This window comes from Bos grunniens, chromosome 4 (genome assembly GCF_055505025.1).
Source record: "Bos grunniens cultivar Pamir isolate PY7600 chromosome 4, Bosgru_T2T1.0, whole genome shotgun sequence".
In the NCBI taxonomy this organism is placed as follows: Eukaryota; Metazoa; Chordata; class Mammalia; order Artiodactyla; family Bovidae; genus Bos; species Bos grunniens.
This window is the reverse complement of record NC_141168.1, coordinates 16982174-17008033: the sequence shown is the minus strand read 5'-3', so window position 1 is coordinate 17008033 and position 25860 is coordinate 16982174. Positions and strand designations below refer to the sequence as shown.

At 45.9% G+C, this 25860-nt stretch overlaps 1 protein-coding gene across 11 annotated transcripts in view; it reads right to left on the bottom strand.

Annotated features, from left to right (window-relative positions):
* HIPK2 (homeodomain interacting protein kinase 2) overlaps positions 1 to 25860 on the bottom strand; it is a 203939-nt gene that overhangs the window by 165458 nt on the left and 12621 nt on the right. For 2 of the 11 annotated variants that reach the window (XM_086395285.1, XM_086395287.1), the window contains exon 1: positions 13884 to 14113. The exons of 4 other annotated variants lie outside the window; for them this stretch is intronic. In XM_086395285.1, coding sequence (XP_086251411.1) covers positions 13884 to 13944 — 61 coding nt within the window. In that variant the 5' untranslated portion in view covers positions 13945 to 14113. Of the gene's footprint in view, positions 1 to 13883; positions 14114 to 14153; positions 25859 to 25860 lie in introns of those variants that run through there. 5 more of the 11 variants (XM_086395291.1, XM_086395292.1, XM_086395290.1 and 2 more) reach the window with 4 other exon arrangements.

Sequence of the window (25860 nt, the reverse complement as noted above, 5' to 3'; positions counted from 1 at the left end):
TTGTCCACTGTTAGAGCTAAAAGTTTCCTTGGAGATTATTCGATCTAATCTTTTCCAATCTCCCATCCTGACCGAAAACCACAGATACTAAATTTCTCTGCAAAGGTGCAAAAGTCACATGGGCAAGTTTTGTGGTTGGGGTGGTGGGCTGGGGAGGTGAGGATGATTTCCGCCCTGGGGAAACCTGGGCCCCGTCACAGCCCTGGGAGCCCCTTCTGCCATGCTGAACTCTGGGCCCTGCAGTGCCCCATTCTCCTGCAACCTGTCACGTGAAGGTTTACGTCTCCCGCCTGGGACAAACTTTGTTGCCAAATGTTTTAAAATACATTGTATTCCCAAGGCAAACTGCTATGTGTTTTACAAGGAACCTCCACCAGGTTTCCTTGTTGCGGGGATGGAGAAAGGGAAGGCGCGGGGCTTGAGAGCTGAACAGCTCCTACCTTGGACAGAGGCTGCCCACCGAGCCCCTCGCAATCTACACGTTCAAGCCCATCCCTCCATCAGTGCCCCCCTAATTCCATGAATATTTAGCAGCTCAATGCAGCTCTGCATTTGCATAGGTAATTGCTGCTATCCCACGTGCCTTCATCCTATAAATCAGCATCATCCACTACGATCACTGTTACTGATTTCTCGGTGTCTGTAATATGCTTAAGCCTTTTAAAATCACAAAGAAAGGGGGGCCAGCACCTGGTCTAAGGAGAAAAGTCTGCGGAATCAAAGGTATGAACACAGACTTGAGCTGTACATGTACCGTCTCACCTCCTCCTCACACCAACCCTGTGAGGCCGTAACTGTCACCCTCTCCTTACAAAAGAAGGAGACACAGAGAGACCAAAAGGCTTAGCTGCTTAAGGTCTAGTAAAATGACAGGACCAGGGTTCACACACAGGTCACTATTACTCTAAAGCCTGTGTGTTTTTCATTAATAATGTGAACGACAACGTTTTAAACATCATACACCTTCTTTCAAGCATGATATGGTTATTATTTGTAACAAGAACAATGCATTGGGAGTTGGAAAACTTGGTTTCAAGTCTGGCTTTGTGTTCACGTTGAGCAAGTCACTTGGTATTTCTGAACACAGGTTTCCTTGTCAGTAAACGAGGTAACGGGTCCCAAAGTGTGTCTACTGACCTGGGAGCTATAAATATCTGTTATGGAAAAAGAAGAACAAAACCTGAGATCAAAATGGTTTAAGGAAGGCCGGGTTAAATCAAATTAAGCTGTTGTTTTTGTTGCAGGACTTCTCAGAGCCTTCAACACACCAGTGCACACTGCGAATCTCCAAGAGGGCCACACAAACATGCCCCATAGCCCAGAGTTATTTATCAAGGGAAACCTTTTCTTTTCCACATAAAGCATTTAATGGTTTTTGGTCAACATGGTAGACTGGAAAATATTAGACTGGATAATCTTCAAGGAATGCATTGGCTCTAACAATGAACAATTTTCTGACTTATCTCACCCTTCCAAGTAAATGACACAGTTTCTGAGGGTAGAGTGGGCTTTTCCGAGAAATCAAGAAGGTGGCAGCCAGGCAGGGGCAGGTCCACATGTGCAGGGAAGCAGGAAGGAGACAGAGACAAGCTGCGTGACAGTGGACTTGCCTATCTGGAGGGACCTCCTACCCTTTAAAAGTGAGGAGCCGTCATCTAAATGCAACTGGACTGGCTTTGTCCTCTAGAGGGAATTTCCTGGGCATTAAAATGATCTGAAACTGTCCTAACTGACTTAAGGGGAGGAATCAATGATATCTGTCCAAAACCCTTGAAATCCACATCCCGGGTAAGGCCATGTCTTCAGGGCAGATGTGTGACTTGACAGTTTTGAAAACTGGTGGTGCTCGCTCCCAAGGGGTTGGTCCAGGCTGGACTGCCAAAGGCCTCTGCTTCTCTGGGAGGCTCCCTTCCCCTGGTGAGTGGGGAGAAGGGAACCCTAACTTTAGAGGCCCCTAGAGGCTTCTGGGAGGGGCAGGAGACCTTGCTGGGCCTTGAGGGGTGATCTGATTTGAATTGGCAGAAAGGGGATAGTTATCCACGCCAGGCTGGGGGAATGGAGAGAGAGGACAAGGGCTGCAAAGACACAGAGGCAGCAGGGACAGGACATGTCTCAGATGCTGAGTATGGGTCTCAGGACACAGAATCATTTCCAGGTCCTCTCAGTAGCTTCAAGGGTTTCCCATAAAACTCCCTTCTCTTTGAAACAGACCCATGACTTTCCTTGGGATATTTTTATATATGACTTGAAATTGCCAAATAGCTCTTGGAAAACACGTGACTCACCATGGCAGTGGTGCTATGGAAAGATGATGATGTTCTCAGATATACCTCCACGTGGTCTTCAGCCCCAAGACCCAGGTGCTCACAGCACAGGATGAAGGATACCCTAGAGCAGCTGCAGCTAAGAAAGCTGTACAATCACCCCCTGCTACACTCTCCATCCAGAAAAAAAAATAAGACTTAGAAATAGCCACTGCTCCACAGGTCCCACCAGAGCTCCTTTCTAGCCCCTCAATCACTACCCTTGATGTTCTAGGTTTCAAATTTGGGCTCTAGGATCAAAAAGGCTGAGGGCTCTGTGCTAAGAGCTTTACAAGAGACAGAAGTATTTAAGACTCAGGACATTGGATTTCTGCAGTGGTACAGTGGATAAGAATCTGCCTGCCAATGCAGGGGATATGGATTCGATCCCTGGTCCAGGAAGATTTCACATGCCGTGGGCAACTAAAGCCCATGTGCTACAAACTACTGAGCCTGTGCCCAGAGCCTGTGCTCCGCAACAGGAGAAGCCACCACAATGAGAGGACCAGAGTAACCCCTACTCACGGCAATGAGAGAAAGCTCTGCCCAGCAATGAAGACCAAAAGAGAAAAGAAAACCTCAGGGACTGCCCTGACGGTCCCGTGGTTAGGAAGCTGCCTTCCAATGCAGGGAATATGAGTTTGATCCTTGGTCGGGGAACTAGATCCCACATGCTGCAGAGCAACTGAACCCGCACATCGCAACCTAAAGGTCTTGCATGCGCAGTGAAGATCCCGTGTGATGCAACTAAGACCCAATAAATAAATATATATATAAAAAGACTCAGGATACTGGGCATTCAATGTCTTAGCAGTTAGTTCCAGATGTCACCTAAAAGGTTACAGATTTCTGAGAAACCTGGTAAGAGCAATTAACATTGACTGCACACCCATTTTAAAGGCAGGCAGTATCTAGAATAAATTAAGAAGCCTTACGACTCAACAATAAAAAAAGACAAATAACCCAATTTTTTTAATGACCAAAGAATCTGAGTAGACATTTTTCCAAAGGAGAGGCACAAATGGCTAATAAGCTCACGAACAGTGCTCATCAACACTAGTCAATAGAGAAATGCAAATCAAAATCATGAGACACCAAGAGAAGGGAGAAAGCACGTCCACACGAAAACTCGTACACCAGTGTTCACAGCATTACTCGTAACAGCCAGGAAGTGGAAACAACCCAAGGCCCACCAGGCGTTGTATATATGCTGCATCCATACAATGAACATTGCCTGGCGATGAAAAGGACTGAAGCACTGATACACACTGCGACGTGAACGAAATGTGAAAACGTTACACTCAGCAAGAGGCCAGATGCAATAGCCCACATGTTCTAGAATTCCATTTATATGAAATGTTCAGGCCAGGCAAACCCACTGAGACAGAAAGCAGACGAGAAGTTCTAAGGACGAGGGGGAGGGGAGGACGCGAAGTGACTGCTAACAGGTGTGGGATTTCTTTGCAGGAGTGAGAAAAATGTTCTGGGGTCAGATATGTAGTAACCAATACACAACTCTGTGAATGTACTAAAAATTAAGTTGTACTTCAAAAGGATAAATCTTCTGTTATATGAATTGTATCTCAGTAAAACTGTTTGAAAAAGAGCCACAAGGGTAGATGCTTGATATATATTAACACCCAATGAAGCTATTGTGTGTGTCATCATGCCCCTTTTGCAGGCGAGGAGACTTGAGGGCTGTCGGGGAACAGCTAAACTGGCAAGAGGTACCCGGCTGGCCGTGGGTTGGGGTGACGGATTTGACTTGGGTCGCTGACTCCAAAGGTTATATTCTGGCCACCTCATCATGCTGCTTCTTGCCAAGATGACAAGCTACCTGGCAACAGCAGAATGGCTCCTATGGAAAAAATAGCACACCCCAGACAAAGGATCACTGCCCGACACAAAAATGCTAGTGTTGGAAGTCACATTGCAGGGCATCTTGCCAAGTCCCTTCATTTTCCAGATGAATAAGCAGAGCTTCAAGGCAGTCAACTGACCTGCCCCACCAAGGCGGCAAGGCTGGTGGGAACGCTCACCCCTCTCCTTTTACAGAAGACGAGCGGGTGTATTGTTTGCTGCAATTAGTCAGGAATGGAAAGGCAGACAGAGTTCACCCTGTTGGGGCACGCGGGTCAACAGGTATTCAGCAACCTTCAAACGTGCTGGCTGACCCCCGCAATCCAGCCAGGAGATCACTCAAGCCGGTTAGAGCTCACGCTATTTTGCAGTTACCCTGCAATTTCTCTCCCGACCCTGGGAGGGCTCTGAAAAGTCCCACCAGGGTGCGACTGTTCCAAGGATCCCTCGGAGCTTTTGAACTACTTAGCAGGAGCAGGGAGTTCAGGAGTTAGCATTTGAGTGTGAGGATAAAGCCCTGGGGGACTTAAGGAATGTCCTCCCCCGTAATCTGAAGTGACTCTTCGGGGAACCACTTGAGAAGGGCAGGGAAGGAAAAGTGAAAGTGCTACTTGCTCAACTGTGTCCAACTCTTCTGCGACCCCATGTACTGCGGTCAGCCAGGCTCCTCTCTGTCCATAGAATTCTCCAGGCAAGGATACTGGAGTGGGTTGCCATTCCCTTCTCCTCGGGATCTTCCCGACCCAGGAATTAAACCCAGGTCTCCTGCATTGCAGGCATATTATTAACCGCCTGAGTCACCAGGAAGCTGAAATCGAAGGCATTCCCGCTACAGCCGTGGGGTCTTGAATACTTTAATACCTGCTCACTGGCTCCATGGAGATGTTCTGTCTCAGACTTAAAATGTCACAGATCAGGAACTTCCCCAGTGGTCCAGTGGTTAAGAATCCACCTGCCAATGCAGGGGACAAGGGTTGGATCTCTGGTCAAGGAAGATCCTACACGCCTCAGAGCTACTAAGCCTGTGTGCCTCAACTACTGAGCCCTTGCCCTAGAGCCCGTGCTCCCCAGCAAGAGAAGCCACTGCAATGAGAAGCCTGCATGATACCGTTAGAGAGTAGACCCCGCTCGTTGCAACGAGAGAAAGCTTGTGCAGCAACAAAGACCCAGCAGGGCCAAAAATAAATAAAGTTTTCAAAAAGTCTCAACTCAATCTCGTAACCTCGATCCCACAAGCCTCCTCCTCCTGTCTTCCCTTTCCCCCATGACTATACCATCATCACCATTCTCCAGGCTTGCCTTCCACATGTCCCTGGGGCAGCTCCTGTAGTCCACGACTCTTAACCCCCTATTCACTGGACCCAAGCGTGCACCCCCCTTCTGTGCAGGCTCCCCGCAAGCCGTGTCCCAGACTCAATACATGTTCACTGACTCAAGAGGTCACTACCACCCACAACTAATAAAATCCCACACAGCAAGTGGCGGCCAAGACTACCGAGACACAGGAAAAGAGAAGAAGAGGAGGTGGGTGACCTCACGTGAATAGGTCACAGAGAGGTTATTGAATAAAACACTGAGCTGGGAAGAGTGGAGCAGATGGGGCCGGGAGCGTGGATTCTGCTGGAACGGAACAGCACATGGAAACATCGGGGCCACTGGCTGCACCTGCAAATTACTAATTATTTCAGTGTAGTCCCTCTGAACTCTCCATCTGCTGACAGCTACTACAGTCAAATCGTTGCATTCAAATGGAAAACCCCGTGATTTGTAACTTGCACTGGTCGGAGCAAGTTAGTCACCCACTGTTGCCAGCTGAGACTCGGGGACCACCACCTGGAGGACCCTCGGGCTGCCTGGACGCCCATCCGAATCAAGCCCATCCTTCGAAGATCAGATCAAATCAAACACCCCCGGCTGTTTGGGACCTCAGAGTTTTTTCTTTGTGTCACTCTGATGGTGCTCGTGACACCTTACCTCACATCCCTTGGTCTCTTGCTGTTTGTTTAATATTGTCTGCAATGAGTTCATGAGTTCTTGGAGACGAGGGAGACTATGCTTCGGTGGTCTAAGACACCATCACGTTGTCTGTGTGAGTGTGAGCCATGATGAAGGATCATTACTTACTGAGGTCTCCAAGGTCCCAGACATGAGAACAAGCTACCGAGTGCTGACAAGCAGTTTTCCTTCAACCCCGTTTCTCTCCCTAACCTCTCTCAAATGAAAACCCCTGCCCTCTAAGGCTGGAGAAGGAAATGGCAACCCACTCCAATGTTCTTGCCTGGAGAATCCTGTGGACAGAGGAGCCTCGTGCGCTGCTGTCCATGGGGTCACAGAGTCGGACACGACTGAAGTGACTTAGCATGCATGCATGCATTGGAGAAGGAAATGGCAACCCACTCCAATGTTCTTGCCTGGAGAATACCAGGGACAGAGGAGCCTGGTGGGCTGCCGTCTATGGGGTCACAGAGTCGGACACAACTGAAGCAACTTAGCAGCAGCAGCAGCAGCAGCAGCAGCAGCCCTCTAAGGCCTAGACAATTTCGGCTGAACATCCACCAGCTCCCAGCTTGGTCAGGAGAATCCGCCCCTTCCTTCTGGGACACCCCCCACCGCCTCCCACACACACTTAAGTCCAGTCTGCTGGAGCGGAGAGGGGCAGGGCAGAGACAGACAGCATCCTCACATAAAGCATCTCTGTGTGACACCCCTCCTTTGACTCGGGGTTTAGAAAAATCACAAGACTTGATGAACCATTTGCTTCTCTGTGAAATCAAAATCATAGCTAAGTTAGAGTTGGAAAAAGGAGCAATTTTTAAATGGTATGGGGCCCTGAGCCAAAGCCAGTGGTGAGACGATGACAACAGTCATTTGTCCGGGGCTGGTTGCACGGTCACAGGGACCCGTTCTTGTTCCATACGAAACTGCATCTGAGAGCGCCTGTCTGTGGTTCCATTTTAGGGTCTGAAACCTTCCACGTGCGCTCTCTCCAAACTAGCATACCCCTGCCACGTGTTCCACCCAGAGGTCGTCAATGTAGTCGGATGGGTGGGGGTGCTGAGCTCTGGGAACTTTTACTGGGCATCTGCACACGGCAAATCCAGTGTAAAACACTCCAGGCGTGACCCTCTTGCCTTCAGAGAAGGTGTTCTAACCTGGACATCATCGACTTCCTAACGCTGGGTCTCTGTGTCCCTCCGGGCAGGTCGGGGCAAGTACACACAACCTGAAAGAGACTTCGAGGTCTCTGGACCCAAAGACCCAGCTTCCCCACCCTCTCTGCTCCCACTCGTTCACCTGCCCCATCTCTCTACTGAGTACGGCACCGTCTAAGACGATCTGGACTCCGAGAAGCAGCCCTGTATCAAGCATCTTTTAAGCAAAGCATCTAGAGACGTCTGCTTGTATTCACCTCTCTTTGACTCCCACCAGAGCCCCACTGGCTTCCCTGGTGGCTCAGATGGTAAAGAATCTGCCTGCAATTTGGGAGACTCGGGTTCAATCTCTGGGTTGGGAAGATCCCCTGGAGAAGGGGATAGCAACCCACCTCTGGTATTCTTGCTTGGAGAATCCCATGGACAGAAGCTACAGTCCACGGGGTGGCTAGGAGTCAGACCTGACTGAGAGGCTAACACTTTCATACTTTCAGAGCCCCATTAGGTGAGGACAAGGCCACACATGGGGGGCACTAGCAAACCCAAGGTGAGCAGTTAACCCAACCTTCCCCTGAACCTCAGTAAAGACCCAACACCTCAGTCTTCTCCTCTGGGTCCTTTCCCACTGTTACTCTTATGTTCTGGATCCACATGCCCAACATGGTGCCATTCGCCACAGGTAGAAACTAAAATTTTAAAAATTTAGTTCCTCAGCCACACTGGGCACATTTCAAGTACCACACAGCCACACAGGCAGCATGTGGCTACCAGGCTGGAGGGCGTGGATCTGGAACATTATAATCAGTAAGAAAGTTCTGCTGGACAAAGCATTTCTGCACAGTGAAATTTAAACTTAGAGGGGGCCAATTTTTTTTTTTTTTAACATCACTTTAAGTCTTGAAGGGCTACCCTTGTAGTTCAGTGGGTAAAAAATCTGTCTGCAATGCAGGAGACCTGGGTTTCATCCCTGGGTCGGGAAGATTGCCTGAAGAAGGAAATGGCAACCTACTCCAGTATTCTTGCCTGGAGAATCCCACGGACAGAGGAGCCTGGGAGGCTACAGTCTATGGGTCCCAAGAGTCGGACACGACTTAGCGGCGAAACCACCACCATGTCCTGAAGCCAACCCTAATGGACATTTGCTTTCCTTAAAAAAATTCCAGCAAGGCAAAAGGCCACCTCAGAGAAACGGCCCTTACACAACAAGCATTCACGTTCTTCAGAAGGCAGTCTGCTTGTCCGTGCTTCTCTTCTTTCTACGTCCTGAACCCTCAGCCCTGCATCCAACTCCTGCGCCAGAGAAAACAGTAGCCCAAGTGCATGGCTGACTCTCAGTCCTCTCCTGGGTTTACACACTGCTGTTTCTCCATGGGCTCTGTTTGAGCTTGCCAGAGCTACCAGGACCCATGGCCAGAAACTGGGTGACTTACAGCAACAGAAACTGACTGATCATCTAGATGACAGGTTCAAGGTCAGGGAGTCAGCAGGGCTGGCTCCTTCTGAGGCTCTGAGGGACGATGTGTTCCACGCCCCTCTCCGAGCTCTGCTGGCTTCTGGAAACCTTTCATGCTCCCTGGATTGAAAAGACATCACCTGAAGTCTTTCAGTGATTTTGTCTGCCTTTCTGTTCACATATGTTCTATCAAGGTGCATGCCTGTGTCCACATTTCCCCCTTTTAACAAGGATACCAGTCATTTTAGGGGCTTCCCTAGTGGCTTAGTGGTAAAGAATCTGCTTGCCAATGAAGGAGACCTGGGTTCAATTCCTGGTCTGGGAAGATCCCCTGGAGGACAGCATGGCAACCCACTCCAGTATTATTGCCTGGAGAATCCCCATGGAGAGAGGAGTCTGATGGGCTACAGTCCATGGGATTGCAAAGAGCTGGACATGACCTAGCAACTAAACAACAACCACCACCAGTCATACAGGATTAGGGTCCCCCCCCCCCATTTCAGTATGAACTCATCTTAACTAACTACATCTGTTGTAATCTTATATCCAAATGAAGTCATGTTCTGGGGACTCAGACTTCACTGCTGGAATCTGGAGGGGGACGCAATTCAACCCATAATGGGCCCTCAAGCCTCCAAGAAAAAGCACCCCTCCTGGCACACCATCTGTTTTCCATTCTCCTATCAATACAAGAAGATTCGTAAGAAGCTACTGAGGTTTGTGGGAGCAGGTGGTGACCCAGGCGGAAGCTTATTCCACATAATGCTGTTTCCATTATCCACCAGGGCAATTCAAGCTCACGATACTAGATTTAACAAGGTCCAAAACCAAAAACCAAAGCCTGGACTTTGGCAGAAGTGCCAAAGGAAAACTGTCACAGTTGTCACGGTCCCCAGATCAGTGCTGGGAAGTTCCTCCACCTTCATCCAATCAAACCATCTCACTGCATAGGTATGATCACCAGGTAACATGACAAACAGATGGGAAAAAAGTCTCTCCTCACCCAGACTCCTTATCACAGTGCTGCTTCCAGTCATCACACAAGTCACTGCCCAAGCTTATCAACTGTGGTCATCAAGGACAGAAAGTCATCCACCAGCCCGGGGACCCAGAAAGATACTTTGGTTCACAGCCTACACATCTGAGTTGCAAGATACAGGAGAGTTATCTATAAATCCAGGCAGCATGGAGTAGAGAAAAACAATAGGCTTCAGAGCTAGAAAACCTGGGTTGACTCCCAGCTTCAACACTGATGAAAGATCTTGGACAAAGTAATTAACCCTCTCAAGCCTCGGTTTACCTATCTGTAAAATGGGGAGCGGGCTTCCCAGGTGGCACTAGGGGTAAAGAACCTGCCTGCCAATGCAGGAGATGAAAGAGACACAGGTTCGAACTCTGGATTCGGAAGATCCCCTGGAGGAGGGCAATGGCAACCCATTCCAGTATTCTTGCCTGGAGAGTCTGGACAGAGGAGCTTGGTGGGCTATGGTCTGTAGGGTCGCAAAGAATCGGACACAACTGAAGCAACTTAGCACACACAATATGGGGAACATGAGACTCAACTCACATTATGTTGAGAAAGACCGGGTGATGGTCATCAATCTTATAATGATGTTTACTGAGCGCTGATGATGTATTCATGGGGTAGGGTGCCACCATTATGCCCATTTTTGAATGCGCACACTTAGGCTTAGAGCTGAGAGCTAGGTCCCTCTGATGGCAAAGCCACACCCCTAACCATTTTGTGATAGGCCTGATATATAGTGGGAGCTCTATAAATGATCGTTCCCTCTGTATCCCACCCCTACTCTCTTCTGTGGTATTGAACACACTGTATAACAATCCATGCCATGCTGCCACCCATCACTGCTCACATCTGCACAAGGGTGGAAAGGTCATTGAACGTCATGTAGAATAAACATCACCTCTGTCAGGACACAATCATTGCCTCATTTGACACTTCCCAAACCCTGTGAGGGTGCTAAGTCGCTTCAGTAGTGTCTGACTCTTTGCGACCCCATGGACTGTAGCCCGCTAGGCTCCTCTGTCCATGGGATTCTCCAGGTAAGAATACCAGAGTGAGTTGCCATACCCTCCTCCAGGGGATCTTCCTGACCCAGGGATTGAATCCACAACTCTAAGGTCTCCTGCATTGGCAGGTGGGTTCTTTATCACTAGGGCCACCTGGGAAGCCCCTCCCCAACCCTTCCTCCCCGATAAACTCTTACTCACCGCAGAACATTCCTGGCGGTTAGGGGTGGCATCTCTGCCCACTTGTCCCTCCTCTGCAGGTCCTGCCCTGTTCTCCCTGTTCATTCCCACCCTCCATTCACACACTTGAGATGACGGGATGGCACTGGATGGTCTGGCTTTTGAGGTCCCCACATCATACAGATGACACTGTCCTTGGGTGAATGGTGGTTTCTTGGTTATAACCTCATGGTTTTAACTGTTAGGCTTCGTCCTTGGGAGTGGTTAAATAAAGATAGATATTAGCACAGTTTTCCACCCAATTATCCTATTTACAGAAATAGAACTCTCCTCTGTGAGTGTTTCAAATAGAGTCCTTAATTTCTGCAGAAGATGTCAACTTTACCAGGTCGATTTCCAAAGCCTCAGTGAGCTAGAAAACAACATGGTAGCAACGGAATATAACCTCAAACCATCTCTTCATATGTGTGTATATATGCGTGTGTGTGTGTGTGTGAACTCTCTCTCTCTCCACACACACACACACACACACACACACACACACACACGTGCATGAATGCTAAGTTGCTTCAGTCATGTCCAACTCTTTGTAACCCTATGGACTGTAGCCCACCAGGCTCCTCTGTCCATGGGATTCTCCATGCCCTCCTCCAGGGGATCTTCCTGACCCACGGATCAAACCTGCATCTCCTGTGGTTCCTGCACTGCAGGTGGATTCTTTACTGCTGAGCCACTGGGGAAGCCCCATAATATATACATGTATGTATACACACACACACAGTATTTCATATTAACATATGTATACACACATATATGGGCTTCCCTGGTGCCTCAGCTGGTAAAGAATCCTCCTGCAATGTGGGAGAGACCCATGTTCAATCCCCAGGTTGGGAAGATCCCCTGGAGAAAGAAACGGCTACCCACTCCAGTATCCTAGCCTGGAGAATTCCATGGACTGTATGGTCCATGGGGTCGCAAAGAGTTGGACACAACTGAGCAACTTTCACTTCACTTTGCACACATATACACACACACCTATTCACACACACACACACACACACACACACCTCTGTTAAAGGCAATGATGGCTGTAAAGACTGTCTGATGGACACAGAGACCAGCATTTCCACTGGTATTTTGGGCATCGCATCACACCACACCAGCAGGCAGCCCGAATTCCACTGACTGAGCTGCGTTCTGATGTTATGCCTGGCGCTTGTGATGAGGGCTGATGTGAGAAACAGCTATAAGAGCCCAGCTGTTCGTTTGCCGTGGGGATGCTGAACACCCCGGTCGTGATACCACTCAGTTCTTCCTAGATAAAAGTCCACACGCAAAATTGAGTTTCAAAGAACAAAAAAACTCTTTGCTTCTCTTGAGGATGTGGGACGTCTTCCTTCTCTGGCAGCAAGAATTACTGAAGTAACCACTGCTCTTTGATCCTCTGAAGCTGAGAGACGATGTGAGGCCCAGCTGAAGCCAACGCAGGGGTCTCACTGTTGGCATATCTGAGATTCCTTTTTCCTCCTGGCTTTGAACTTCTATATTGATTTGTGTTTTTCCCAGTTCTGCTCTTAAATTCCTTTTTGTATTGTATGGGTTATTATAGTCTATGTGTTTATACTGTAAAGCCGATCATAATTTGTAGAACAAGGTGAGGTATAAATAATTAACTGAATAGAACCCAATTGAACTAATTATCATAGCAAACTTAAAAAAAAAAAGACACAATCAGAACAAAACATTAAAAAAAACTAACATGTTGCAGCAGACACTCTAAGGTGCCTGCCTCATAAAGCCATCTCCACTTGCCCTCTGGCAGAGCCTGGATCTGGTTCACACATCACCCTCCCTCACTTCCATCACCACCTCCCACCCTCCCCCTTAGGACTCAGAATCCAATCCTGACGAGTCTAAGCTTACAGCTTCCTGAGTCTGGGAGCCCCTGATCTGGGCAGGGCACATACCCGGCTCCCCCTGTAAGAAGGCAGAGGAGAATGACTGAGGGCAATGAGGAAGGCTCCTTGTTTCGTGAGTGTTTACCTGGATGGCTGGACCAGCAGATGGATGAACACACGTGGTTTTCTGCTGGGCCAACCACACACAATAATTTTTATCATCATTAAGTGTCGGACACTAAACGCACCCGTCAGGAGACACAGAGATAAGTGAGAAATGACGAAGAGCTGGAGGAGGCAGACACCCTAAGAACTGCACCCTCCTGAGAACACTGCTCCAAACGTGGCCCTCCAGATTCTCCCTGGAACATCGGGAAGCCTCCAGGGTCGTCTGATTAACGCTTTCAGAAACTCTACACAAGCACCAAATGCCCCCCTACCCTGCTGCCCACTAACAAATGAACGGCTCTTGCTCTTCTACGGAAGAATGCAGAGGACAGGGATCCTGGAGGCCAGGAGAGCTTGGTACTCCACCAGGCAGCACACTCTGTGCATTCTCTGGACCAGGTACGACTGCCCCCCAGGTTTAAATGAACTGCTCTTCAGGTCATTGACAACGCTGTCTTTTCTATCTTTTCCACACCAACACACAAGCTCAGAAACAAGCATAATATTTTCAATGTACTCCACTCCACCCACACCTCCGCCCCTTCCCACATGCTGATCTGTCTTCCTTTTGGCCAGGTAGGGACTGTGTCTCCTTCTTCTCCACCGTCCCCGTCCTCTGACCTCAGGGGTCAGTTGCTCCCACTCTGAGTCTTTGCGCCTCTTGTGGTCCCCATGACACCGTACCGTTGTCCTGGAGACGCCTGAGAGGCGGTGCATCAGAGCTCTTCCCGCTGCCACGTGGCCTTGCACACAGCAAAACGACATCAGGCTCCTGTGCCATCCAGGAACCCCACCGCCAGACCTCCCTGCCCTGTGACTGTCTCACTTCCACACTCACCCTCTCCCTTCTGCACCAAGCCACAGCCATCTTCCTTCCGGACCACTGAGAAGCCAAACATCTTCCTGAAGGCACCCAAAGCTAACTCCCTGCGGTCAGGACCATGACACCCAATAGCCCTTCATGCCTTTAGGCTTTTGCTTAGGAGGGAATGATTCTCCAAAGTCATCTCCTGTAAAGCAAACCCTACTTCTCACTAGTCTGTACTTCCTCGCAGTAGAAATGAAACAACCATAAAACTCTGCCGAACACATGGGGTACTGGTCGCACCTGCTTGGCTGAAAGGTGAGGGGCTTTACTTGTCAGGTCGAAAATTCCTTAAGTTACAACATCAGCCCAACACCACTGCTACGGCCTGAACGTCTGCACATCTGATTTAATTGCAAGGGGACCCAGGAGAGGCAGAAGTGAGTACAGCTTTGTCCCTGAGACCAGGAAGTCAACACCAGTTCTGTGTCCTCTAAGCTGGGAGAGCGTGGGTGGCCGTCTGCCTCAAGTTTCTTCAGTATCTTCAGGTGTCTTCTCTTCTGTTTCCGGCTGAACCACTTAATGCAGGGCTCTATACCCAGTGGGCCTCAACTGCTGCTGCAAGGTTGACTGCAGAGAGTAAAGTGCTTGCAATAACTGGCTGTCTGATCATAGGAGAGGGCAGCAAGCTGTCACCGGCACGCCCTGAAGAGAAGCCTCTGGTTTAAGACAGGTAATGAAAACCCAGAGTCCAAAGGAGCTCAGTTGAAGGGGCTGGTTTATCAGCTGCACTGAAATCAGAGAGGATGAGCAACCATCGGAGGCTTCTCCACGTCCTGCTGAGGCCAGCCCCAACTCTTTCTCTCTCAGATGGAGAATGGTGAGTGCAGGAAACGAGAAGGGAGAGATGACTGGAGAAAGATACCCAGTGTCATGAGCGATGGAGCAAAATCCCAACTTGGGACCACGCAGAGAGACAGGTATCTCTCAGTCCAGCATGCGTGCAAAAAACCTCGTGCATCATAATAGACAGACTGCTTGAAACATTGTTTTAGGTTGAGCACAGTAAGAGAAACACGAAAGTAAATCTTAATCTCTGACTCCACACTTCTGAAAATGACCACTCTGAGGGTGGAAGCGTGGTGTGCTGGTGCTATGGGCATGCACGCACGGGCAGGCATGAAAACACACACGTGCACACACACATGCAGTTAAAAAGGTGAAACCGTTGCTTTAATTGTGCCAATCGTGGGACGGGGAAGGCTCCAGGCGAGAAGGCATTTGAAGCAGATTGCCCCATTTAGGGAGATATGATTCTTGGAAGCGAAGACTGGCACCTTTCCTAGACTAAAGGTTGCACTGAATAACCGAGGAGCAGGAGGGCAGCAGCCAGGCTGCTCAACCTGGCTTTGCAGCAGTGGAGGGCAGGGGGGACTGCTGGGAGCCGGCTCCCTGCTCCAGCCCAAGGCTGTATCCAGGTGATCCCCGCGCCTACATCCTTAGAAAGCGGGTGGAAGCTGCGGGTCAGGCCTGAACCACAGGGCTGGGGAGAGGACACAGGACACTGGGTGCCCTGTCCTTTCATTGCAGAACCATGTGAAGAGCGACAGTGACTTTATGCAAGTCTCTCTCTCAATGACAGAAGGAGCGGGAATGGGAGGCTACTCCATGCGGTCACGTAGTTTGGGGTCAAGGAAATGCCCAGCTGAAGCTTCACTGGCGTTGGTGGAGAAGAGAACCGATGTTATCAGCACCTCTGAGTGGAGGTCATGAACAGAGCTGGACCCTCACTCGTCAGACACACTAGGACTGGTACCTTCTCTCTCAGGAGGAATTCTGAAGGTCACCAAGATCAACTTCTCCAGCAGTCCCACCAGAAGGTGCTCGTTTCCAACACCTCCAGTAGGAAAGGAGTCTGATTCCCAGGGCTGTCCATGTGTAGAGAGTTCAGCATGAAAACGTTCTTCCTGAGGGTCTGATTAAATGTGCCCCCTGTGGCTCCTCAGCTCACTGGTTCCAGGTGGGTCCACAGCTATTGTTCTGACCCACCTGCCCTTCAGATACTGCTTCTGTCTCGCACTGTTCAATTCTCAATTAGTGCCTTTCAGACGAATGTTTTCTTGTAGCTGATTCAGATGCTTTAGGACCATATTCTATCCTACTGTTCCTGTTTCTCAGGTGCTTTAAGGAAATCTATCTAAATGAAGGAATCAGTGAATTAATCAGTCTGTCTCTTTCTCCCACCCTCAACCCATAGATGCCTAATAACATAAGGGTAACCTTGTTGAAAGTCACATCTTTTGAACAAAATTGAGGCAATATAAAAATCCAGTATTGCCAATCTCGAAACCCTTGGACAGTGATCAAAAGTCTCCTGTAAATACACACACAATCTTACCTATTTTTATAAAGTATCTTTTTTCATACACTGATATTGAAGCGAAGTAATTTGTATTCAATCTTATTTTTCTGACATTAAATTATTTCTCTTTTCCTATAAAATATATTTTTAAGTTATGCTATTTTTTCAAAATTTTTATTATACTTTTTTTTTTTACAGCAATTTTAGGTTCACAGCAAAACTGGGCAGAACGTACAGAGATTCCCATGCACCGCGCCCCCCACCCACACTCATTCATCAGCCATGTGCTCTTTAATGTTCTTTCAGGCTAGCTTGAGACCTCGATCTTAAATGTACCACTTTTTTCTATTGTTAAATGTGATCTGTATCCACACAACCACTTTATAAAAGAAATTCTGGAACACAGCCCCTGGTAAACGTACAACTTCTGAAATGTTCCTGAGCTGATCTATCTCATTCAAAACTCCCTTCCCAGGACCAGAACACCTTTACCTAATTTCTCCTGTTTATCTTATGTATCTTACAAAGAAGTCTCCAACAATAGAATCTAGGGCATAAAATCATCCTCCTGCAAAGATAATGAGTCTCCTAGACATAAGTTTCAGCAATTCTCAGTCATTCATGCTAATGTAAGAGAAGGTAGCGTTAGCCATCACAAACGATATATCACACAAAATTGTTTTTACAGGGCTGTTGGATATAACACAAGACTTTCCTTCCTAGAGAAAAAAAAAATCCATCCTCTTAATTATATTCTGCCTAGGGTAAAATAATTAACTTATGTGTGCTAAACCACACAGTAATTTTTAAAAGTAGAGGTGCTCTAGAAATACAATAGATCAAATCATTCATTCAAGAAGCATCTAGTAACACCAAATATTTGCCAGGCTACTGGGGACTATTTAGGCATTGGGGATTTAGAACTGAAAGCCCACTCCTGTCCTCATGAAGTCTCACTAGAATGGGTGACAAAAAGAAACGAAATACACACAGAAATTCGCAAATCAAAGCCACAATGAGACCCTGCTTCACACCCATAAGGATGGCTATAATTAAAAAAAAAAACAAAAGACATAAGCTACAACGTGGGAAGAACTTGAAAACATTACACTAAATGAAAGAAACCAGGTACAAAAAAGATGATATGTTGCATGACTTCATTTATATGAAACTGTGTAACAGAAGGTAGATTAGTGGTCTCCAGGGAATGAGGGGAGAATGGACCAGGGAATAACTACTAAGGGCACAGAGTTTCTTTTGGGGTGAAGGAAACATTATAAAATTACATAGGGGTAATGACTGCACAATTCTGCATGTATCTTAAAAACCACTGAACTGTACGCTTTAAATGGTGAATTACAACTCTGTAAAGCTTCTAAAAATCCATATGGAAATCAACAGTCTTCATACATACAAACAACAACCAATTAGAATACAATGAAAGACTATTTATAAGCATAAACTTAAGATGTTAACTACATAAGCTTTAAGTAAACTTTAAACATTACTAAAGTACACAAAAAGAGAACACACGGAAAGCACACATGAACTCAGACAAGACTCAAAGTCTTGTAAAGACGTTAATTTCCTCTGAGCAATTTATAAATTTAATGTGATCCCAATGGAAATACCAACAGATTTCTTCTAAAATCAAGACACGTTGATTCCAAAGTTCATATAGAAAAACAAACAAGGGGAACAGCCAGGAAAACTCTGAAAACAGCAACGAGGGAGAACTAGTCCTTTCCTATATTAAAAGACAATATATATCTCAATAATTAGCAACAGACAGACCAATAGAAAAATACAGAGTCTGGAAACAGATCCCTGAGCCTACACTACAGGAATTAAATATACGATAAAGAAGACATTATGATACTGTGGAAAAAATATAAACTTTTAAATAAATGATGTTTGGACAATTGTATATTGGAAAACTATAAGGTTGGCACCAAATCTCAGAGCATACCTGTTTACCAAACAAACAAAGATATAAATGGAAAAACACAATCACAGAAGTACCACAGGGAACTTAAAACCTGAAATAGGTAATGTCTTTTTAACTCTGACTCAAAATGCAGAGGCTATGAACAGAAAGGTAAAAGTGATTACATAAAATTAAAAAGATTTTTAAAGGACAAAAAACACCACCATCAGTGAATCAAAACATATATGACCAACCTAAAAAAATATCTGCAACTCATATCACAAACAATATGTAAAGAGCTCTTAGAAATAAAGGAGAAAAAGATAAACAACAGTAGGAAAACAATTTGCATAAAAATAAATACCAAATGGCATTTAAACAAATGGAAAGATGCTAAACCTCACTTATAATAAAAGAAATACAAATTAAAAACCTACATCGAAATACCATTTCTCACCCACAAGCAAAAATCCAAAAGTGTGACAACAGAGTCTATGGGCAACATTCTGGGGAGTCAGGCACGTTCATATATGGCTTGTTCTAGTGAAACACAATACAAATCCCAACTGAAGGAATTTGTCAATGTCTTTTAAAAGTTACAGATGCACTTACCCTCTGACCATACAATCCCACTTACAGGATTCTGTCCTACAGATGCACCTGCATGAGTATGCAATGACATGTTTATAAGATAACACACTACAGATGGTTTGCTAACAGCAGAGGACTGGATACAATTCAAGATTATGTTAATATTCCATTAACCTGATGTGTCAACAAAATAGGTACTTTGTGGCCATAAAAATGACTGAGGATAATCTCTACTTACTAATATAGAGAAAGTTCCAGAAGATATTCTTAAGAGAAAAGTTAAGATGTAGAACAATATATATGTTACCTTTTGTATAAATAAGGTAACAAACTAACAAACAAACACATATACTCTCACACAATTTGAATTTGCAAAACAAAAGACTCAAAGGGTCAAGTAAGACACAATAAAAATGGCTATCCTGAGAGAACAAAGTAAAAACTTCATTGTGCATATATAGTGGATTCTTTCTATATAGTTTAAATTTAATTATTTTAATTTTCAAACAAAAAAATGTAGAAAGAATAACTTATTAAACTCCCATAGACCTGTCATCTACATTTAGTATTGGTATACTTTTGACCTTTTGGTCACGAAAACGCATTACCTCTCTCAAAAAAGTTAAATTATAAAATTTCTTAATTAAAATTTCAAAGCTGAAAGCTACGAACCTAATTATATGCTAAACTGTGACACGGTCACCTTGACGAAAAATTTAGAGATTTCAGAACACAGTTTTAATTACACAATTGACCCTGGAACAACACAGGTTTGACCTGCATGGGTCCACTTACACACTGCTATTTTTCAGTAAACATGTTGACATTTTTTTTTGTAGACTTGCAACAATTTGAAATAACTTACAGATGAACTGTGTAGCCCTAGAAATATCAAAAAAATCAAGAAAAAGTTAGGTTATACATAAAATATATTTAGATATACATGTAACATGAAGAGGGCATGGCAACCCACTCCTGTATTCTTGCCTGGAGAATTCCATGGGCCGAGGAGCCTGGCGGGCTACAGTCCATGGGGTCGTAAAGAGTCAGAAACTACTGAGTGACTAACACACACAGGTAACATACAAAATGTGAGTTAGTCCACTGTTTATGTTGGTGGTAAGGCTTCCAGTCAACAGCAGGCCATCAGTAGTAAGTTCTGAGGAAGACAAAAGTTATACACGAAATTCTGACTTTGAGGGAGGCAGGGCTGGGGGTTGGTGCCCCTAACCCCTGCGTTGTTCAAGGGTTAACTGTATATCCATAGTTGGATGCATGCTAAGGAAAAGACAAAAATTACAAAGATGTGTTGAACTTTCTTTTGTAGTTTTAGCATTTGTAATAATATAAATATTAGTATTCTGAAACTTAATTCTTATATTTAGAAGAAGAAATAAAGTTTTCTAGAATAAAGATTTTCTTAGAGAAGAGAAAGGAGTTACAATGATAAAATTGAGGAAAATAAGTGAAAGCACAGGGTAATTAAAACTAAACTAAATAGTATCTAAACTCTTAATTTTTAACAACATGTACTTTCCACTTCTGTCCACTGAAATTCTCTAGGAAAAAAGTCATCTCTGTAGCAATAACCACTCCTAATGTCCAACCTGTGGTGTCTAACACCACTGTCCAATACCACTGCAAAGTCCAAGATGAGTCTGGGGCATTTGTGCCATTTAGCAGGAAAGCTTTTCAAGACTGCAGAGGTCCTGTCAAGAGGTCACATGAGCTAGCTGAAGGGGTCTCACTGCCTAGAATTGTAACAAGAAGACTAATGATTAAAATATGCCAAATCAATAAAAATCCATGACTACATGATTAAAAAAGGCAGAAAAAAAGCCTCATTTCTCACTATTTTAAGTGGCTATTATGCAACTCCTTACTCTGACAATTAATGATTAAAGGGTGCCTGCATGTGTGCGCTCAGTTACTTCAGTCGTTTCTGAATCTTTGCAACCCTGTGGACCACAGCCCGCCAGGCTCCTCTGTCCATGGGATTCTCAAGGCAGGAATATTGGAATGGGTTGTCATGCCCTCTCGTATGTCTCCTGCATTGGCAGGTGGGTTCTTTACCACTGACACCACCTGGGAAGCCCTATGAAAGGGGGAGTATTAGCAAAGATCCTCTCTTCCTAGTAGGAACGATCATTTCAGGGTAACCAGATGGCCCCAACGCAAGAGGAAAAGTTTTACTTTACATAGGATATGAAAAGAATTAGGAAAACACCATTTTACAAAACTTAATGAAACGTATGAGTTCAGCAGGCCAAGAATTATCATTTGGTGTTAAAATCCCTCAGTAAATGGTCTGTACGCCAAAGTTACACCTCACAGAGCACTTTTTGGTCTCAGGGGGGGAAATGGGAATGGACAGGGGAGGGTCCAGGCTGTCATAACCCTCATCCAGAGGTTAATCTAAGCATCACTAAGGGTAGGTCCCTGGACACTGAAGCTGGTGCCCAGAATCAACACTGGGGTATTCTAGTCCCAAATGATGAACCTGAATTCATCGAGTCCGTACATACAGGATACAGGAGATGAAGAATCAAACTCAGCACCACCCAAGGAAGAAACCCTGCTTATCTAGAAGACAACAGCTTCTATGGGCAACTGGCCCACTTCTTTAGAGAGAGAGAGAGAGAGAGGGAGAGAATGTGTGCCAGGCGGGGAAATGAAAAGAAAGTTATGACCAGATGCAATGCGTGGTCCTTGATTAGATACTGATTTCAACAAACTGGCTTCAAAGGACATTTGGGAATCAATAATGGAAAAATGAATATGGACAAGGAACTAAAGGAAAAAAATGTGCTGAAATAAAAGTTGGAAACTGTTCGTTAAAAAAAAAAAAGCCAGTTACAAAAGCAGTTCTTTTACTACATCATTTTGGTGTAAAAGAAAAGCGTATATATATGTACATATACATGCACAGAAAAAGACCTACAAGGATAACATCGGTAATCTCTGGAGAAAGGAAAGAGAAAGGGGTGGGGGGCAGTGTTTGCTTGCTTTCCTTTACTTTTTTGAATCTCTTGGCCGTACTACACAGCATGTGGGATTCTAGTTCCCTGAGCAGGGTTTGAACCTACACCTCCTGCACTGGCAGCGTGGAGTCTTAACCACTGGACCACCAGGGAAGCCCTTTGCTTGCCTTTTTCTTTTCTAACTTTTTATGATGCGTAAGTGATGTTTCTGTAGTACATCTCTTGAAGACTTTAAATAAGGTTTTAAATTTCATCACTGCTAATCTATGAAAGACCATCTAAGACAATGTACAATCTTCCTAAAATATGCTGAATGGTCTGTCCATCGAGAGCAGGCAGAGTTCTTGGGATGCTCCTCAATTTGGAACTTTGCTGCTTAGATGATTCTCAGAGAAATCAAAGATTTCTTCCCCAGACTATAGCAATGCTGTAGTAGAAGGCAATGACACTCCACTCCAGGACTCTTGCCTGGAACATCCCATGGATGGAGGAGCCTGGTAGACTGCAGTCCATGGGGTGGCTAAGAGTTGGACACGACTGAGCGACTTCACTTTCACTTTCCACTTTCATGCATTGGAGAAGGAAATGGCAACCCACTCCAGTGTTCTTGCCTGGAGAATCCCTGGGACGGGGGAGCCTGGTGGGCTGCCGTCTATAGGGTCACACAGAGTTGGACACAACTGAGGTGACTTAGCAGCAGCAGCAGCAGCAGGAAAAAAACTAATACCACTTAAGGTCTGAGAGGGGTGGGGTGATGCTTTTAGAGAAGAAATTAAAGTCAGTGTTCAAAAGGGGTACCACAAATGCCTTGTCAAGCACATTTCACTTTCACTTCCCCTGTGTGAAAACACTACCAGCAAAGTTCAAAAAATCTTTCGGAGAAAAGGGAGACCAGCAGGACTGAACATAGCACTTGAGTCCCATGGAGAAAGCCCCGGATTAGGTGTGCCTGATGGCAGAGTCACCCTCTGACAATAGACACACATTCACACCCACTGACAGACTCGCTATCAGAATGATTTTCTTTAATCACCACTCTCAAATTGAGAAGATACACTAGAGGCTCTAGAAGGGTGACTTTTGCAGGTTTCTATACAAAGAACGATCTTCATACAAAGATCTGTACAAGCAAAAGTACATTGTACAGTCGTGTATGCTGCTTTAACAAGTCTCGGGAAGTGTCTACAATGCATGCAAAGGCAACTCGAGCAGAGAAGACAGAAACGACAACTGAGGCTCTATCTTCCTAGAGTGTGTGGTCTGATGGGGCAGGCAGATGGAAAATACACACACCCAAACACATGGATGCCTGAACACACCAAGTGCCATGAAGAAAAAGAGCAGGGTGTCCTGGGATCAGAAAGGGGGCATGTACTTTACCGGAGGAAGTGACATTTCAGTTGTGACTACAGAGTGAGCGGGAACTGGACAAGTAGAGAGTGGGCAAGCCTTCCATGCCAGACTGTGAGCAAAGGTGCTGAAGCAGGAAGGAGCAGAGGACGGTCACCAGGGGCAAAGGGAAGACTGACCTAAAGTGAGGCTGCAGAAATCCACAAGGGCTGTACAGTAGCCATGTGACTCAGGATTTGGGATTTTACTCCAAGTGTCAGGGGAAGCCGCTGGCCATCCCAAATGGGACAGTGGTCACATCTGAGTTACATGTAGAATCAACATGGAGATTGGTTGGAAGCTCAAGAATGAATGGCGGGGGTGGGAGGGGGGGACACGTCTACAAGGCAGTACAGAGAAGATGAGAAGCTGGATTATAGATGAGGTTGCATGTGTGTCAGTCGCTTCAGTTGTGTCAGACTCTTTGTGATGCCAAGGACTGTAGCCCACCCAGCTCCTCTGTCTGTGGGATTCTCCAGGCAAGAATAGTGGAGTGGGTCACCATGCCCTCCTCCAGGGGATCTTCCTGACCCAGGGATGGAACCCATGTCTCCTGCAATGCAGGCGGATTCTTTGCCCTCTGAGCCACCTGGGAAGCAGGATGAGGCTACAGGGGTCCAAACTATACCCTGAAGGCAGAATTCAGCCCAAAGCTGGTTTGTGTAAACAGAGCTTTATTGGAACATCACCCCGCCTGCTCATTTATGTATGGTCTACAAAGGCTTTCACTATCAGGGCAGAGCCAAGTAGCTGTGACAGAGGCCATTTGGCCTAAAGGCAATGGCACCCCACTCCAGTACTCTTGCCTGGAAAATCCCATGGATGGAGGAGCCTGGTAGGCTGCAGTCCATGGGGTCGCTAAGAGTCGGACACGACTGATCGACTTCACTTTCTCTTTTCACTTTCATGCATTGGAGAAGGAAATGGCAACCCACTTCAGTGTTCTTGCCTGGAGAATCCCAGGGACGGGGAAGCCTGGTGGGCTGCCATCTGTGGGGTCACACAGAGTCGGACACGACTGAAGTGACTTAGCATAGCATAGCATAGCATCTGCTATGTGGCCCTTTTGAGAAAGCCTGCTGACCAATGGACTAGTGGGTGGCAGTGGAGAGAGACAAAGTTCCCTATGTAAAACTGATTGTCGCTATTTGCAGATTCAATAATCTCGCTAATATTTATTTGTAACTTCAAAATCAATCCTCAGCAGGTGCTTTCACAGTCACCCCGGGCATGCACACATGGCCAGGAAAAATCTGGGCTGCGTGATGCCTGATGCCTGATGCCTGTGTTCCCAGCTGAGGTCAAACGAGGTCGAGCTCTGACTTCTTGCTTCACCTCTTATGTCAATACTGTAAGTGAGCTTACCTTCCATGGTCTACTTAGGACCACGTTTTTCACATTTGGGGGTATTTTTTGTTCGGGATTTTTAAGTGACCCCCAAGCATCATGATGAATGGGTGTCTAGTGTTTGTAAGTGTGAGCAGGCTGAGATGTGTCTTACAGAAAAATACATGTGTTCAGTAAGCTTCATTCCAGCATGGGTTATAGTGTTGTGGGCTGCAAGTTCAACGCTAATCAATCAACAGTATGTATTAAAGAAGGTGTCATTAAACAAAAACACACATAAAACACAAGGTTCTGTAGTGATGGGCTGATGAAAATATGACCAGAGGCTCACAGGAAGCCAATCCTAGGGACAGAGGGTCATCGTCCCCTAACGTGGCACCCGCAGAGACTTCACAGAATGTAAGCACAGTGAAAAGCAAGAATGGCTGTACTGGGGAGGCAAAAATCAATACAATTCAGTGACGGATTAAATATAAAGTAAAATGAAGTTGAGGATGACTCTCCGGTTTCTAATATGAACTACTGGGCGGAAGGAGATGCTATTTATGGAAATAAAGATTTCTGGGAGAAGTACACACTTCGGGTGGTTGATCAAGATTTTTCTCTTTTACACATTAAGTTTGAGATGCTTGTGAGACATCCAAATAGAGACGTCGTGTAGATTGTTGGCTTTGTGACTTTGGAGCGCAAAAAAAAGGAGTCTAGGTGAAGACACATCTTTGAGAGTCACTGATACACAGAGGTGGTGTGTGAAAGCCCTCGAGGATGCTTACGTCCCCCAAGAGCAGGAGGAACTCTGCGCCTTCCTGAATTTGCGGGCAGGTGAACTTAAATCTTTATCAAGGTGCTTTGATTTGTTTAATATAAAAACACTTAGGGGAGGAAATTAGGTTAACCTGGTGCTCTGTATCTTTGTTATTGTTTAGCTGCTAAGTCATGTTCCACTCTTTGTGACCTCATGGACTGTAGCCTGCCAGGCTTCTCTGTCCATGGGCTTTTCCAGGCAAGAATACTGGAGTGGGTTGCCATTTCATCCTCTGGGGGGATACTCCCCACCCAGGAATCGAACCTGCGTCTCCTGCACTGCAAGCAAATTCTTTACCACTGAGCCAGCAGGGAAGCCTGGTCTGTATCTAGAACCAGATTAACGGTCATACTCCTTGATCTAATAATGCTTCTTTGAAGAACTGATCCTAAAACCCAGACACCCCTTAATGTTACCCCGAGTGACACTGAGAAACGATTCAGGATAGAAGAACCAGAAACAACTTTAACATCTGGGGAATGTTACACTAACAAAACTACCAATATTTTCCTCTGTGATTTCTTTGACAGATTCTAAACTTAGAAATGTCAACCCCTCTGGAGGTTTAATAAATACCACTTCTGTTTCCTCCCAGCTTTCTTTAAAAA